Source organism: Bos taurus, chromosome 23 (assembly GCF_002263795.3).
Source record: "Bos taurus isolate L1 Dominette 01449 registration number 42190680 breed Hereford chromosome 23, ARS-UCD2.0, whole genome shotgun sequence".
Lineage (NCBI taxonomy): Eukaryota > Metazoa > Chordata > Mammalia > Artiodactyla > Bovidae > Bos > Bos taurus.
The window spans coordinates 50,064,308-50,082,114 of NC_037350.1; the positions used below are offsets into that span (position 1 = coordinate 50,064,308).

General features: G+C 49.3%; 1 protein-coding gene across 1 annotated transcript; it reads left to right on the plus strand.

Moving 5' to 3' along the window:
* The first annotated feature begins 33 nt into the window (after positions 1-33).
* FAM217A (family with sequence similarity 217 member A) lies at positions 34-17,211 on the plus strand. The gene is made up of 9 exons (XM_015460017.3): positions 34-368; positions 4,671-4,903; positions 7,873-7,977; positions 8,751-8,835; positions 11,626-11,710; positions 11,874-11,887; positions 13,096-13,170; positions 13,262-13,329; positions 15,551-17,211. Exons 1-9 carry the CDS (start codon positions 351-353, stop codon positions 16,761-16,763), a joined length of 1,896 nt encoding a protein of 631 aa, XP_015315503.3. The 5' UTR covers positions 34-350; the 3' UTR covers positions 16,764-17,211.
* The last annotated feature ends 596 nt before the right edge of the window (positions 17,212-17,807 follow it).

Below are 17,807 nucleotides of genomic sequence, written 5' to 3' on the forward strand. Positions count from 1 at the left end.
GTCACAATAGCCCAGAGCTCAGCCTGGAACCCTGAGCGCCTCGCGCCTCCCAACCAGAGGAAGTTCACCTTTCACGAATATCCAGGGTCTGACGGGGATTTTAGGCAGAAACCTGTTTCCTGTCCAGACATGGACGATACCTAAGGAAGGCAGGGTGCTTTCCTACAGGAGGGGGAGCTGGTGTGCGCACATCAGTGGTATGTTCCCATCTGGCCCCCAGTGGAAGGCGAGCACCTTGTGTGAATCTAATTAAGGATCTGCAGACCAACCCGGCCCCGGGGAGTGTGGCTACAGCAGCGAGGTCTCCAAGCAGAACCGGGGAAAGAGCGTCATTGTCCACGGCTGAGGACATGTCCAGATTAACCCAGGTAAGAAGCTCAGCTGCTGCTTATTTTCTTACCCAGACTAACACGAGGAGACAAAAGGAAGCAAACAAAAGATGCTCAGCTCCGGCTTTCCTAGAGAAGCCATTCTCCATCGTGGACCAAAAGCAGACGGAGGATCAAGCAGGCAAACAGCAAGGGCCTCCTGTGCAGCACAGAGGACTGCACTCGGTGGCTTGCAATGACCTCTCAACAGAACGGAAAAGAATCTCAGCAAAGAATGCATATGTGTGCGTGTGTATGTGTGATGTGTGTATAACTGAATCACATTGATGTACACGTATGCTCCCCTGCCCATGGGATCCTCCAGGCAAGAATACTGGAGTGGGTTGCCTTGCCCTCCTCCAGGGGACCTTCCCGATCCAGGGATGGAACCCAAATCTCTTACGTCTTCTGCAGGTTCTTTGCCACAGTGCCATCTGGGGAAGCCCTTTAAAACTAATACAACATTGCAAATTACCTACACTTCAATAAAAATAAAGAAAGAAATAAAATAACGAAAGCAGACATACTAAATAATCTTAAACCACCACGCCTGACAGCACAGCCCCCAAGAAAGACAGAAGTTGCCAAGAACTACTCCCAGAAATTGGGCAAAAATGCAAATAATGAAATCTATTATAGGTAGTCCTGGCCAGGCTCCAACTGAGCCAGGCTCACCATAGTTGGTCTATTCCATGAACTGGCTGGACAATGACACTGCCAAATGGTCAGAAACAGGGAAAGCCATGGTAAAAACTGGGCTTCCCATGTGGCTTTGAGGGTAAAGCATCTGCCCACAATGCGGGAGACCTGGGTTTGATCCCCGGGTCAGGAAGATCCCCTGGAGGAGGAAATGGCAGCCCACTCCAGTACTCTTGCCTGGAACATTCCACAGATGGAGGAGCCTGGTAGGCTGCAGTCCATGGGATCGAAAAGAGTTGGACACAACTCAGCAACTTCACTTCAACTTCAGGTGGTGAAAGCTAGGAGTGTTTGTGAGTGTTTGTTTGTTTGTTTTTCCCCTATTTTTTGGTGGCGCTGCGCAGCATGGGGGATCTTTGTTCCCCGAACAGGTGTAGAACCGTGCCTCCTGCATTGAAAGTGCAGCGTTTTAACCACTGGACTGCTAGGGGGAGTCCCTGAGTGCCAGCTTTTTATCAAACTTCAAAACCCTTGGCCAGGACTATAAGAAAATCATGATGGTATCATGGTCCCCAGCACAGGAGACACAAAATTCCACTTCTGAATTTTCAACGTGCAAATTTAAAAAATACAACTTTAAAAAGTAAACAGAAAGATGCACTTTAAATACAAATACTTTTTGAATAGGTATAGAAGTAACCAGAATCCCTGGGATTGGGTGTGAGTCTCATAATTTCATGGGTGCTTTTGGAGAGAGAAAGGAATTGGTGAAGGGGGAGGGTAGAATATTCTGGAAGCCAGAAGTTTCTCTCTTCCAAGCAGATGTGACTGGGTTACTCTAAATCCTCTTTCACATAAATAGGGAAGAACAAACCATGTTTTAAGCCATTCAAAGGCCAAGGAAGGGATCTATTAAAATTGATTTTTTCCAGTTCACATAAATTGACCTATATGTTCTTTTTATATTTTTATCGAAGTATAGTTGATTTATAATGTGCTAATTTCTGCTGTACAGTGACTCAGTTATACATATACACACATTCTTTTTCATGTTCTTTTCCATTATGGTTTTTCACAGGATGTTGAATATAGTCCCCTCCACTTTACAGGAGGACTTTGTTTCCCCGTCTATATATGACAGCTCACATCTGCTAACCCCAAACTCCAGTTCATTCCTCCCTTACTCCCCTCTCCCTTGGCAACCACAAGCCTCTTCTTTATTTGACCCATATATTCTTTTTAACGTTTTATTTAGTATCCGGGTATAGATGATTAACAAAGATTATTGTGATGGTTTCAGGTGGATAGCAAAGGGACTCAGCCCTACACACACACGTTATCTGTTCTCCCCCAAAGCTCACCCCCATCCAGGCTGCCGCATCACATGCAGCAGAGCTCCGCGGGCCGTGCAGTAGGCCCTTATTGGTTCCCACTGTATCTTTAAGACAGTGTCTGTTTCTGCCTGTGTTGGGTTTGGTTGCGGCACACAGACCTCTCTTTTGTTGTGACCTGCAGGCTCAGTAGTGCTGGCACATGAGCTTCGTGCCCTGTGGCACACAGGATCTTAGTTCCCCGACCAGGGACTGAGCCCACGTCCCCTGCACAGCAAGGTAGATTCTTAACCCCTGGACCCCTCCCGGGGTCCAGCCCCGTAGGATCCAGGGATTCCCTCAGGAGGACGGCATCGGCGATTAAACGATTAAAGGGATAGCGTCAGTGGAGAGAATCAGAGGCCTAATTATAATTGGTTTACTTGGGAAATCAATGTACCCCCACGCTCCAATTACTTTGGCCTGAAGAAAGAGTAGAGACAAAAGGAAAGAAAAGGAGACGAGAAAGAACGACACGGGGAGACCAAGCCTGTTGAGCAAGGCCAGTAGCTTTATTTTCAAAGGGAGCTTATATACCCTAAGTTGCGCATAGAGGATAATAGGGGGTGCGAAATCATGAAAAGTCAGCACTCTTTGATCCTTATTGAGACCAGGCTTTCTTTTCTGCCAACTTACCGTATACAAATGGTTTAGGTAATTTACATCATCTTCTGGCCAGAAGGCCTGTTAACATTTTATGCCTCTGATAAAGGTTTGTCAACCATAAGACTTATTTTCTCTAAGAGTAATTATTTTAAAGTTTGGTGCCATCCTCTGAAGGTGTTAGATAAAGTTGCATTCCTATAGGGCAGAGGTGCAGTGGTTTACAACAAAGGAAAGAATTTATTACCTTAAGGGTCTAAAGTTGTTAACACCAAGGCCACTACTTATTTTTTCTACATACCAACTATATTAATTAATACACTTCCAAGGATACAATACAGAGGATGTGGAAACTTGGCAGCAAGCATTGGCTCAACAATGAAATCTTCTACTAGTTCTATTCTGACAATTTCTGACTCTCCAAGAGGCTCTATACTATTTGAATATCTTAAGCTTCCTGTGCCACTCAGGGTTGGGAGACTGTAAACAATCATATTTGTAGCTGTAGGAGTCCAGGTAAACCTGTCAGGCAAGTTAGAGAGCCATCTAACCCCAAGTTAGAGAGGGGTTTGGATTGAAACACTCTTATTATGCCCAGGAGGCTAATTAGCTAGAGCTCTAAGTTGATTTCCTTCAGAGAAAAGGTGTCGGGGATAACCCCACCCCCGTGACTGTCACAGGAGTTGGTGAAAGTCATGAAGCAGTAAAACAGACAGACTCTGGTTTTGGGGTAGACGCTCAGCCAGGTCCAGAGGGGCACCCCTCGAGTTCTGGCTCGCCTTGCCCACCAGAACTCTCCCACATGACCTTGTCATGGGTGGGGACTCCCATGCTGGCTCCCAGCAGACCCGGAGTGAAGTCCGTCCATTTTAAATATAGTGGTGTGTGCATGTCGATCTCAGACTCCCTAACTATCCCTTCCCCCATCCATCCCCCCACCACACTGCCCCCGACCCCGCAACCATTAGCTGGCTCTCGAAGTCTGCGAGTTGATCCATATATTCTTACTCTTTGCTCTAAATAACAACTGTTGGAATCTTTGCAGCAAATTTACTGACCTTGGCTGAAATCAGGAGGCCACGATGATTACCTTTTATTTTTAAATAAACTCTTGGAGGAATAAATGTTTTCTGCCACAGGTACATCTTCTTCAAGGAGCCAGATTCCATCCCTTTGTTCTGATGATGGTGCGGTGGCAAGAACACTGTTGGGGGCGGGGGGTGTGAACAGTCTTCACGGGGCAGGCGGGGTGCCAAGCCCAGCTGTGACCTTCAGTATAGTAGCTGCGTGACCTTCACTGTGGCCAAACCGCTCTCAGCCTGCGGTGCTGATGTTGAGGACACAAACCCCTCCCCTGTGAGCCTTGTTCTGAACCCCTCTTACTTACAATTCTGCTCTGTGGTGACTGGTACATTTACCTCTCAAAACCGAACCTGGGGTCGAGTATTATCTTCTCCCAAGAAAGGATCAGGAAGACTTCCGCTTGGCCTGCCCCTGCTCCTCCGGTCACTGTGATGCCCTGAGTTGCCCTGAAGGGCTGGCAGCCCCGGCGGGGGGCAGGTGTTATCAGCGCGATTGCTCCCACAGCAGAGCTGCTGCAGGACTGGGCGCTGGTCTTTTGGGTAGGCTGGTCTCCCATTCTTGACTTCCAGGTAACCGGCAATTCCTTTCTTTGTCGTTGTTCCCACAGAGGACTGCCGTGTCTCCTGAGCTCCTCCCGCTCCCCCTCTTCCATGGTGGGTGTGACAAGCTCAGCTGGCTTCCCGAGGGCAAGGTGTTCAGTAATGTCCAGAGAGAGAGGATCATCTCCAGGTTCCTGAAGGAGAGCGTGCTGAAGAGAGTGTTCCGCTCCAAGCAGCTGAGATGGGAAGGCCCCAGCTCCCAGGAGGAGGGTCCACGCCACACCTCTCCTGCCAGCAGAGTGTAAGTGCTGTGCTAAGTTGCTGAGTGTGTCCGACTGTTTGCGACTCCATGGACTGTAGCCTGCCAGACTCCTCCGTCCATGGGTTTCTCCAGGCAAGAATACTGGCGTGGGCTGCCATTTCCTCCTCCAGGGGATCTTCCCGACCCAGGGACTGAACCCGTATCTCTTAGGTCTCCTGCACTGGCAGGCAGGTTCTTCAGTGCCGGTGCCACCCAGAGAGTAAGTTCTGATCCCCAACCCCAAACCAAAATCCAAAGTGAGTGGGGGATATAAAGCTAAGGAAACCCAGCTACGGAGAACAGGCATCTGGAGGATAGGGAGACATATAAAGCAACTCAGGTAGCAGAAATCAAATCTTGCAGAAAAATCGAAATAAAGGTGGAAATATGATTGAGAACTGGATCAACAGAGGCAGGTGTGGAACGTACTGATGTCCGTGCTTATCTTACGTTTGGAAAGATATTCGTGCACGTGTCTATCACACACCTTCCAGGAACAGATTTTAAACAAGATTTCTTACAACAAAACTGGGGCCTCCCAAATAAGGAAGGAAAGTGTTACAGCTTAATTTTTAAAACAAAAACACAACTTCTAACTGAAAGTAACTCCATGAATATTTCTTAGAGCAGAATTACACAAATACAAGGAAGTTAGGCTATCTAAGGTAAATCTCACAGAAATGGAGTCCTAAATTGGAGGTAAATATAACTGGCCCTGACCGAAAGACAAAGCAGAAGCTGGAAAACGGGGAGGTAGGTGGGGGGTGGGGTAGGGGAAGACGAGTTACCTGGATACACTAAAGGCAAGCTGCCCGTAATTGGGCTGGAGTCTTTCCCACTGTTATAGAGTCTTAGTGGAGAGCAAAAATGCATGTTATTGGGGCTTCTCTGGTGGTCCAATGGTTCGGGCGCCAGGCTTCCGCCCCCAGGGGTATGGGTCCAGTCCCTGGTCAGGGACCTAAAATCCCGCATGCCACGCACTGCGGCCAAAGAAATGCATATTAGGAATGAGAAAAGATGGTCCTGACTTTCTGAAAGCAAGTCCATAGTTACACTGCACAAGAGCCTTCAGCGGAACGCGCCCCGCCCGAGCTTGGCAATACAAGGCCCTTCAGCGGAACGCGCCCCTGCCCGAGCTTGGCAATGCCTGGGAGAGTCAAGGGAGCAGGCAGGGAGTGTGTGGAGCCACGGAGGGTGTCAGCAGACGGAGGCGGATGCAGAGAACTGTTCCCTTCAGAGAACGAGAAGTTAAGCCCTGTTGTTCCTGACCTTGTCCATAAGCCTGGACAACCAGAAGGAATGTATGTCAGAGCGCTCGCCAAGATAGTTGTCAAGGGTCCGTGTCACCTTCCCACAGCAAGAGAACCCGAGGTGGGGAGAAGGCCCCTGGCCCACAGGGTGTGTGGCCTGAGGAGCTCCCCTTCTGCCCACCCAGACTAGCTCCGTCCCGACTGACGAACAGCTTGTCCAATGCCAAGAGACAGAGGCAACCTGGCCCTGCTTCATGGGTTAATAGGAGGACTGGGTTGGAAGTAAGGCTACCGGCAGAACCGAATCCCGCAGAGGCCTGGGGCTGGTTGAGAAGGCTGGCCCAGGACCTGAGCTGCTCTGGAAAACAGCCACGTCCAACCCGCACCTTGACTCTCAGGGCTGGACTGGGGGCAGACCAGCCTGCAGCCAGGCTCTGCTTGGGCTCCCCGGCTGCTGCCCGGCATCCTCCACATCCACGGCTTGGCCCTTCCGCCCCTCAGGAGGCCTGGCCCCTCGCTTTCCCAGAACACCCTGCGGGGGCTGTGCGGTCACTGCCGTGTTGAACATGTGATGCTAAAAACCTTATCAATTTGGAGGAAGGGAGGCAGGGTTTTGATGCTGATGCAAAGCCTTCAAAAAGTCTCCAGAGACAGGAAGAATCATCAAACAGAGAGAACAGGAGAGTTTTTAAGAATATGTTCCATCAAGGAAAAGAGAGGATCTTAGAGGATGTGCTTATTCCTGGGTGCCATAGCCCAGAAGGACCTGAGGGGATTAGGAACCAGGTCAAGTTCTGAAGCTAAAGGAAAAGCAGAAACAGAAAGCAAGGATGGGGGCTGCATAAGCTACACACGTGACATGCACTCACATGTGAAACACACGCGTGTCCACATACACACACCATTGCTGTCTTCCAGCCGGAGAACAGAAAACCCTTCCCACTTAGACACATTGGTCAGTGTTAGCTAGGAATATGTGGACGCCCACATGTACCCAAGTCACTATTTTTCAAGAAATTATAAGTTGGGAAATGTAATATTTAAGGCCAGGTTAGTCATTTATAAAACAAGAATCTCTAGAAGTACCGCCCTCGCTGGGCTGTTGAGTATTACGCTGGTTAATCTCTATGAAATGTTTGGCAGGATGCCCGAACACAGTAACCACACCATACAGAAAAACGTCATTTTGGGGGTAATTTAACCCAAACACGTACGGACTGTCTGTTATGCCAGGCACTCTGCCAGTCAGAGAAAGGCCAGGTCTCATCTTCAAGGTGTTTAAAAGGTAGCGAGTGAGAAATTTAAATGAGTAACTCTGATGCAACAGGTGAGCAACGAATTGAAAGCAAATCCTACTACAAACCCAAATCGGGGTCTCGAAGGAGGGAGCGGGCTGGCGGGGCGGGGCAGAGTCGCGGGCGGGGTGGGACGCAGGGTCGGGGTCCTGGGTTGGGGGCGCGGTCACGCTGCGGATCTGCGGTCAGGGGGCGGGGCCGGGCTGAAGGTCAAGGATGGAGCCTGGACCAGCTGCAGGGTCCGGCGGGAGGCCGGGGCGGGGCCGGGGTCAAGGTCGGGGGCAGGGGTCAGGGGGCGCGGTCCGGCGCGAAGGTGAGGTCGGAGCGGGGCCGGGGTCAGGGTCAAGGTCAGGGGCGGGGCCGCGGTCAAGGTCGGGGCGGAGGTCGGCGGGCAACGGGGCGCTGCGCTCTGTCCTCCCTGCAGGCCCGCCGAGCCGGAGGCCGGGCGCGCGGAGCGGCTGGGGCGCCCGGGCGGCAGCGCGCGCGGAGACGCGGCCGGGGACGAGCCGGGGGCCAGCGGCGCCGAGCGGTAAGAGGCGGCTGGGCCAGCCGGACGCCCCCTCTTCTCTCCCCTCCCGCCCCCGTTAGGAGGTCGGGCCCCCCCCTCCCGGCGCGCCTCCCCCGGTCCGCCCCGTCGCCCCCGCCTGGCGGCTCCCCGGGCGCCGAGCGTCCCCGAGCGGCGTCCCTCCCGGAGCCGCCCGGCGAGCGCCCTGCTCTCCGCGGTAGCTGCCGTCTGTCTGCGTTTTTGCAGCGGGTCCGAACTCGCGCCTTAATCTGCCTCGGCAAAGTCGTGACGCTTGCTGCGCCCGCAGGCTCTGCCTCGAGCGGCGGTGGCCCGGGACCAGGGTCGTTTGGGGTGGCAAACAGGCCTTTCGGCGGATCTGAGGCCCTTGGCGGGGTGGGGCGCGGGGGATCTGCCCTGCCCGTGCGGAAGGTGGATCCTGCTTTCCAACGGGGCCCCTGGCTTAAATGCTGAAAAGCAGACTGCACGACCCTGTGTCTTAATTCCAGACGATTCACCAGATGTCTAGTTTGTGTTTTAACCTTCCGATCTGATAGTGGCTCCCTTCTCGCTTCAGACCTTCGCGCCCGTCTTCTGTCACTTAGGTCTTCCCGTTTTCTCTTTTCTGTGGCCCCCCTCCCTTTGGCTGGCTGGCCTGGGTTCCCAGTTAACCCCCTCTTGTGAGCCGGCCTGCCCTCAGGCCAGTTTCTCCTCTTCTAAAGCGTTTTCTTAACCTCTGGACGCTCTCTCTGCCTCAACCGCGGGCCTCACCCTCCGTGTGCTGTCCCACACCTGTGCAGGATTCCCAGGAAACCGAGGAGCAAGATGGGCAGAAAAACCGGTGAGAGCCGTGGCCCCGGCCCGGCCGCGGCCGTCCCCTGGGAGGTAGGTGCAGCGGACCGGGCGCGGGCGCAGCATCCCCTCCCCACCCACCCGCTGCGGTCAGCGCCTCTGCAAGGTGCCCCCGCGGGCCCTGCTGGTCTCTGGGAGCAGTTTGCACTCCACCTCTCGGTGCATTTGCAAGACCAGACGGAAAAAGTTCTCTTTAAAAAGTTTTTAAATTTTATATTGGAGTTTAGGTGGTCGGCAAGGTTGTCTTAGTTTGAGGTGCACAGCTCAGGGAGGTTCTGCTGCTGCTGCTAAGTCGCTTCAGTCATGTCCGACTCTGTGCGACCCCATAGACGGCAGCCCACCAGGCTCCCCGTCCCTGGGATTCTCCAGGCAAGAACACTGGAGTGGGTTGCCATTTCCTCCTCCAGTGCATGAAAGTGAAAAGTCAAAGTGAAGTAGCTCAGTCCTGTCCGACTCTTCGGGATTCCATGGACTGCAGCCTACCAGGCTCCTCCGTCCATGGGATTTTCCAGGCAAGAGTACTGGAGTGGGGTGCCATTGCCTTCTCCTAGGGAGGTTCAGTCATACAGATATCCACGCTTTTTTCAACTTCTTTTCCCGTTTATCTTATTACAGAGTACTGAGTAGACTGTCCTGAACATTTTTATGTCCTTTAACAAAGGACAAATTAACCAGCTTCTCTGCAAATCTCCAAACATTTCTGATTGCAATGGGATTTCATGAAACATGATTCATTGACCCTTGATTCATCGACCGTGCTCACCTGTTTAATATCCTTACACGTTTTCTGTGAAAAACATTGGCAAGGCAGGTGGATATCAAGTAGGAGCGCCCAGTTCCCCCCTGTAGGGAGTTTACAATGTGGCAGATGTCGTGGGCGATGGCCCATGTGGCGTGGGCGACGGCCTTCCTTACCTGGTGACTTCGCTTCCTCATGCTGTGATCTCAGTGGGTGGCTTCGCTTCCTCTCGTGTTGTGATCTCGGCGGCGCAGTTTTCATCCGCTGCCCTTTATCTTGTTACTGTAGGGCTGTTCCTCTCACGGGTTGTTTTGCACCTTAGGGAACCAGGATTACAGAGCAGAGAGAAGCCTGAGAATCTGTCAGGAGGCTCTAAAAATACAAGTGTCTGGCCTCATCCTGCTTAATCAGCATCTGTATTTTTCAACTTTTTTGTTTTTTTTAAATTGCATGTATTTACAGTTTTTTTTTTCCCCCCGGCCGTGCTGGGTCTTCCTTGCCGGACGCGGGCTTGCTCTGGCTGCGGGGCTTGCTCTGGTTGCGGTGTGCGGGCGTCTCACCGTGGTGGCTTCTCTGCTTGCGGAGCCCCGGGCCTAGCTGTGGGAGTTGCAGCTTGTGGGCTCTACGGCTCGGGCTCAGCTGCGACGCTCTGGCTTAGTTGCTCCGCAGCCTGTGGAACCTTCCCCAGCTGAGGACCAAACTGGTGCCCCCTGCCTTGGCAGGCAGATTCTTAACCACTAGACCACCAGGGAAGCCCTCAACTGTTATTTTTAAAGAGCACCCCTGGTGATTCTCATGAGGAGACTAGATCCAAAGCACGTTCTCTCAAAGAACAAAGAATTTTATTAACTTTTTTTTGTAAACAAAAGCCTCTAGGAAAAGATAAACCAAGGCCCACATTCCAAAGGCCAGCTCTCCTTCCTGCCAGGAGGTAACTTCCTTGTGGATCAGTTAAATTCTCATCCTGTATTTAATCCTGTATTTAAGCTGGTGTGTCCCTCTTTCTCCTTAGTGCAGTGATGATGACCTAATACTACCTAACATTTCATTGGTGTGAATGTTGTTTAAAGTTTAGTTTATAAAGGGTTTTCTCATTTGAGGTAACAAAGCTGCTGAGTTCATCCCTCAAATATTACTTTTACAATTTTTATTTATTTACTTGGTTTGGCTGTCCTCGGTCTCTGCCGCTGCCTGCAGGCTTTGTCTAGCTGGGGCGAGTGGCGCTGCTCTCCTCGCAGGGCTGTGGCCCCCTGTCGCAGAGCCGGGCTCTGGACGCGCAGCTGCAGTGGTTCCAGTTTACAGGCTCCGGAGCACAGGTTCAGCAATTGAGCTGCGTGGGCTTAGCTGCTCCATGTGGGATCGTCCAGTATCAGGGATTGAACCCATGTCTCCTGCATTAGCGGGCAGATTCTTCACCACTGAGCCATCAGGGAAGCCCTCAAATATCAGTTTTTTTAAAAGTAAACTGTCCACCTCTTCACTTTCTCTTTTCTAGGATGAATTACTGCAACCCTCCCCTGCACACACCCATGCTTTCCCCGCAGCGCTCAGCAGTGTCTGGAACGTGGGTCCTCAGGAGATATTGTACCTTTCCTTATTCGTGTCTTGCCTTAAAAAAAAAAAAAATTCCCTGCATGTTTTTCAACATCTGGAGTCTGGAATGAGATGTGGGCTAGTCAGTGTTGAGTATGTGAGGGTCAGAGAATTTTGTTCTGTTGATGGAAAGACTTTCATAGACTCTCAGATCCGGTACTCAGATACATAAAATCTAGTGGATGAGCCCTCGTGTGCCCAGGACACACTGAACTGGACACTTTATCATATTTTTAAAATCAGTTTCAAAATGAAGCCATCAATTCTTGTAAAAGCCTTTCAATTTCCTGAGGTCTTATCCAGCTGATAACAGTTTAAGGTGAACGTTTCCCGCTCCTCAGAAATGCTGAGTGTCCGTATGGGGTGGAGGTGGGGGGTCATAGAACTTGGTGCCTTTTGTCATATTTTACCCAAAGGACCTATAAAATCATGTACTTGGGCTTGTAACATTTTCTTACATTAAGTTTATCCTGAAACAAATATTGTTTTAGAACTTGTCTCACTGGAATTTGGATGCAGAAGTGCCTGCTCCTGAAAATAAAAGCCCCCCACCTGGGAGGGACAGCGCCACAGGTGGTAAGAGACCCCTGATGTGTCCGCTTATATTTATAAATGTACAGAAACTTACACCCCGATCTGTAACAGGAACAACCACTCATGTTAAAGGGGGCTTGTTTTGAGTATCACCAGTTTTATGTAACTATTAATTGTCATTTTTTTTCTGTACACATTCTTTCAGGCAAAATTAACAAGGTAAGGATAAATATTTGGTTTTAAATAATTCACAGCACATTAACATGACACTGTATGTTCCTTAAAGAAAGTTTCTTTCCTCTAAGTTAAACTTTAAATTTTATTTCTATGGAGTTCTTCAAATAAGTCAAGTCAGTGCTTTTGCTTACTGTTTTACAAAGCTCCAAATAGGTCATTAAGTGAATACCTTATTATATTGCTTTTTTCAATATAACAATATTATACATGGAAATTAACGTTGTAATAAATATAATATGTTCTGCTGCTGCTGCTGCTAAGTCACTTCAGTCATGTCTGACTCTGTGTGACCCCAGAGATGGCAGCCCACCAGGCTGCCCCGTCCCTGGGATTCTCCAGGCAAGAACACTGGAGTGGGTTGCCATTTCCTTCTCCAATGCATGAAAGTGGAAAGTGAAAGTGAAGTCACTCAGTCGTGTCTGACTCTTAGCGATCCCCATGGACTGCAGCCCACCAGGCTCCTCCTCCCATGGGATTTTCCAGGCAAGAGTACTGGAGTGGGGTGCCTGCCAAAAGGGAGGTGGTCTCGATCTTGAGATGCATTAAGTCAGTTGAAACGGTTGTATTTTGAAGTCGTGAAAGAGTTAGTCTTTCATTTGCTTTTATTGATCAAAATGTAAAACAGTTAACTGTTAATAAAATAAAGTGAAAGTGAATTTGCTCAGTCTTGTCTGACTTTTTGCGACCCCGTGGACTGTAGCCTACCAGGCTCCTCTGTCCATGGGATTTTCCAGGCAATAGTACTGGAGTGGATTGCCATTTCCTTCTCCAGGGGATCTTCCCATCCCAGGGATCGAACCTGGGCCTCCCACATTGTAGACAGATGCTTTACCGTCTGAGTCACCAGGGAGGTCTAAAGATATAGGTCTTCTCAGCTGGTTCCACTGGGGGTCGGACCCAGGACCTTCTGCATGTAAAACGGATGTGCTAATCACTACACTGTAGAACCATGAGCTGTTAATGAAGACAATTTTAATGACAGTCAAGTCTTACTAGTTAACATTGTTTAGTTGATTTTTATAAATTGATTATACTATTCCTACTGAGGTCAGTACAGACCAAAATGTATATGAGGGCGAACTGTCAGATTCTAGCATATATTGCTTGGTTAGAACAAGAACTGTACATTCTTAGAACGAGAGTCGGGAGTAGAGATGCTGGGTGTTTAAATGTCTTCTGCCCCTTTATAGAACCACCTGGAAATTCCAGCAGAGCAGCTGCTGCTGGAGCTCACTTTCTCAGAGTTCGTGCCCCAGAGAACACAGGTGGGGTTCTATCCATCACACTCTGAAAATATTTTATTATTTTTAAAAAGGCATGCCATTACTAAAACGTCCGTGGTTTTTCTCTTCTCAGAATAGTAAACAAGGGCTCTTCCAGCTGTGGAGTTACCCTCTGAGCGAAGCAAGCACCACAGAGCTCAGGTGAGCAAGTGTGACTGTCAACCCCTAACTCGGTGAGATAAAGATAGCTACAGATGAATTAGCTCCTCAGTTGAAGTAGGAGGCCAAAAAACAACCAGAAGCAAAAAGGACTGTGTGCAAATCCTGGGGAAGCCCTGAGAAAGGGAGTGGCCGAGCGTGTGGGGAAGCCCCTCGCCGCGGAGGGGCTGGACGTCTCGTCCAAAGGAAAAGGAGCCCCGACGGGAAAGGAGTAATTCACGTGCCAACGACGGTTTGCATCTCGTCCCTGTGTTCGCTCTGAAGCCGCACGACAGTCCCGTTGGGAGGTCTGCTGGCATCGTGTCTGTTCCATAGGTGAGGACAGGGGGCAGGAGACCAGCAGTGGAAGGCTGAGCCGGATGTGAGAGCTCGGCTCGCGCTCGCAGACCCCGTTCCTGGCTTCAGACCCTCTCTGGGGTCCGAATTCTTCCTTTTTGGTTCTTCGGTGTGCGTGAGACCCAGCTGGAAGGCGTCTCCACATCGCAGGTCAAAGTGCCGGGGACGCTTCCGTGGACGCAGCGCCGCCGTTGGTCACTGTCCGTCCTGCGTCGTCTGCGGAGGTTGCTGAGCTGGGCTGCTCTCTGCTCCCCGTTCTGACCGTCGGGCGTTTCCCCAGCAGCCGCCGTGCCCTCCGCGGAGGTTCTCTGTGCGCTCGGGGCGCGGCCCTCCTCGTGCTGAAGCTGAGGGCAGATCGGAGGCGTGAAGGCGGTTGTAGGGATTCGTGTCCGGGCGGATGGTGCTGATGGGGGGTGGGGGAAGGCTGCTTTTACGGGCAGGAGCTCGCAGGATGAGGTCAGGTGAAGCAAGAGGACGCGGATGGAGTCAGGAGAGGGCAGTGGCTGGGGCCACGGGCGCGGACCCTCCGCCCGGCTTAACCCCAGCTCCTCTGCTTCCGGGATGTGTGACCTCAGCCTGCCTGGCCCTGGGATCCCTGATCCGTCCAAGGGAGAAAATGAAACCGCCGATCTCGTGGGCTGTTGGGAGGACTACAGAGTTGATGGGTGTTCACTGCGGGTGCTGGCGAGGCCTGGCGATGGTGCAGAGTTGGAAGCTTGGGGGCAGGGAAACATTATGCTAATGAGATGTTTCTCCTCAGTGTCAACAAAGAGAGTAAAAGCCATGACAGCTTACGTGTTTGGTTTGCAGAGTGCGTTGGTGTAATTGTCTCACCTCTCAGACCACCTCCAGGGTGGATAATTTCCACTTTGTTCGCTGGTGGCAAACGGGTCCAGCCACAGTCTTCCATATTGAGATTCCATGCTCTCTCTCTTTTTTTTTTTTTGCTACATGGATTATGCTATCAGGTATAGATTTAAGGTGATTTTCCTGTGATTTTTCAGAGGCAAGTCATTAAACCTAATGCTTAGCTAAATGAATAGATTTTTACCATTTTCTGTATTTTTGTAAACCCCTCAAGACTACCTTGTTGACTTTAGTGTAAGTTGGCTTTAAAAGAAGCAAGAAGATACTGGAACTGTATATATGTCAATTAATGCATCAAATCTTTCCATGGCAGTATTTCTAGTAAGTGTATAAAACATACTAACTGTGAATTCAGTATTCTATGGCCTGGCTTTTTTGCAGTTTTCATTTGAATATAATACCTAGAAGTATTACCCCTAAAATGAAAGTGTACCATCAGATGGAAATTGCTATAGACTGTATCTGGGATAATTTTTGTTTATAGCTAGACATTGTTTTGCTTCCTTTTTTGGTTAGACTAATTTTTAAAAACCACAGTGGCCCAAGTAGAAGCCTTTCCTAAGTAACCTGACTACACTCTTTGAGTTTCCTTTTGTCTAATTCTGGGTCAATAAACGTTTCAGTGTAATTTCAGTTTGAGGTGGAGAGCCTCCTCCTCAGACATTGTAGTTACACATGTGGTATATTCATAGGCGAGTGGCTGCGATCAGCCACACGTAGCCTCCTGGTCATTCGGAGCCAGGCAGCCATTTCTAGGTAGAATGGTCTAGTCACCTATGCATGTACAAAGGACTGCCCACTTATTATTTGAATCTATACTTTTAAAAACATAGATAGTTGTATATAGTTAGAGCGTATTTGAAAATTAACATGTTCTGTTACAGATAGATATACATGCCATTGGGGGCTAAACATTAGTCTTTGATAAAGCTTTCTTATTATTTTAATAGCGTTTTAATTCTAGGCAACCAACCATTCATTATATAAATCATTTTTTAAGGGATTTCAAAATATCTCCACTGGAAACTGGCTGTAATGAGACCAATAATCCCATGAGGCTCTTCGGTGTGAACCCACTGACAGGTGCATCAGTGGACAAGCGAGTTGGCTCCCACCCTGCACTGCAGGCACCACCAAGTCTCTGCCGTCCATATGCTGATGGAGACTCTTTCAAGGACAGGAGTGAGCCTCATATTAATTTATGCTCAACTCTAGAAAACAACAGTGGAGAACTTTTAACTGCTCCAAACTGGAATCTGAAGTATGGAAATAGCAGTGTGGAGGAAAATTTAACAGATGAAAGCGATTTATCAGAAAATGAAAAAGCAAACGATACTTTACTCAGCTATTTTAAAAAGATGGACCTGCACTTAAAGCCAGAAACAGTAGAAAATGTTGAAGAACCTTTCACAGAGGAACTGAATGAAGTATTTCCATATCCTGATTTTCTTCCCCCTCCTTTCAGTACTTTGGACTTGCACAAATTAGCCCTCTCAAAATCTGACAGTTGGAAAATGACAGTGGAGACGCCAGACAGCTCGCTGGAGCCACTGATGGCTCGTTTGCTGGACATGGAGAGACTTCAGCACCTGACCATTCAGAGAGAAAGGCCCAGACTCCAGACCTCCTTCTGTGCCCCAGTCGCCACCGAACAACCCCCTTCCTCCAAAGCTGTCTCCAAAATGAGACAGCCCAAACCTCCTGACCCTGTGGGGCTTCAAATGGCTTGTGTAGAGAAAAGTCATGAGAAAATTAAAAACAGTTCTGGTTCTTACAAGCCTGAACACAGTGCTCCCAAGTGGAACTGGAACTGTGCTGGCAAATACAAGTGGAGTTCTAGACCAGCTCTGAAAACCCCAGCCACCCCAAAACAGGTCACTGTAGTTCACGATGACTTTAAGAATCCCAAAATCTCCATTTTAAACCCATGCCAAGAACTCACAATCAAGCCCACTCCTGTCCAGATGACTCAGCTGCTAGTTAAAACGATCTCAGCCAGATGTCCGCCACCAAAGTCTCCTACCCCAATTTCACCCATACCTCTGTCTCTTCCTGACAGTCACAGGGAAGAGACTCAGGCACCAAGGACCAGAAAGAAACTTTACCGAAAAGACGTGGTGCTGAGCAGACCGTTCTGTATTCAGAAGCTGAACTGTTGTTTATCACCTTCAGTGATAGCTAAGGACAAGCGCTCACCCACTGACCAAAAATAACGTGACTCTTCTTTCCTGCATCTCAGCATGAGCAAATCTATTCCAAGAAGCCCAGCTGAAATATGGTTCCTCATTCCGAGATACAGGTATTACAGGCACACACACACACTCACTCACTCATTCACTCTCTCATGTGCGTGTACACACACGTGCACACTTGCGCTCGTGTGTACACACACACACACGTACGTGCACACACACGCTTATGTGCATGTACACACACACACGCGCGCGCGCGCGCACAGAATCCCCGAGTGTGCTGTGGAGTGGGGCTTGTGAGAGCCCCAGCTGAGATGGCTACACAGTAAACCAAGGGCTTCCCTGCTGACGCACTTGAGTCTTTACATGTTCTAAGGAATGTCTCTCAGAAAACCATTCTACTCAAGGTGGTTCTTTATGATTATTTTCCAGTGTAATTCCATCATCAATAAATGGTATAACAGACTTACCACTGGTACGAGTATTTTTTTATTCTATCAGTCATAAAATAGTTTTTTGTTATAGTTGATTTAGTGCTGTTTCAGGTGTACAGCAGAATGATCTAGTTTTATATATATATACTTTCAGATTTTATTGTAGACTACTACAAAGTATTGAATGCAGCTTCCCTGTGCTATACAGTAGGTCCTTGTTGGTCATGTTTTAAATATAGCAGTGTTATCTATTAATTCCAAACTCCACATACATCCCTCCGTCTTTCCCACTGGTAACCGTGTTTGTTTTCTATCTGTAGGTCTGTCTGTTTTGTGAAGAAGTTCATGTGCATTTTTTTAGATTCCACCATATAAGGGATATCATATGCTATCTGTCCTTCTTGGTGATTTTTTTCCCCCTCACTGGTACCCTTTACCCTTCTCATCTCCACAAATCTCCTCTGTCTGTCACTTTGACCTAATCTTTGGGCATTGGCTTTGCCTTTAAAAGCTAAGGAAGTTGCTATTTTATTAAATTAACATACAAGACCCTCTGGGTCCTTCCTTGAAGCCTCAGTAACTTACCCTTCCCCAGGCCCTTGGTCACAGGCGTGACAGCAAGGTCAGTTCT

What these genes read in the sequence shown, in the direction of transcription:
- FAM217A (XM_015460017.3), top strand. An exon ending in GGGGCCAGCGGCGCCGAGCG is followed by an intron (nt 7,978 to 8,750) that starts GTAAGAGGCGGC and finishes ACACCTGTGCAG; the next exon opens with GATTCCCAGGAAACCGAGGA. An exon ending in GCAAGCACCACAGAGCTCAG is followed by an intron (nt 13,330 to 15,550) that starts GTGAGCAAGTGT and finishes TCATTTTTTAAG; the next exon opens with GGATTTCAAAATATCTCCAC.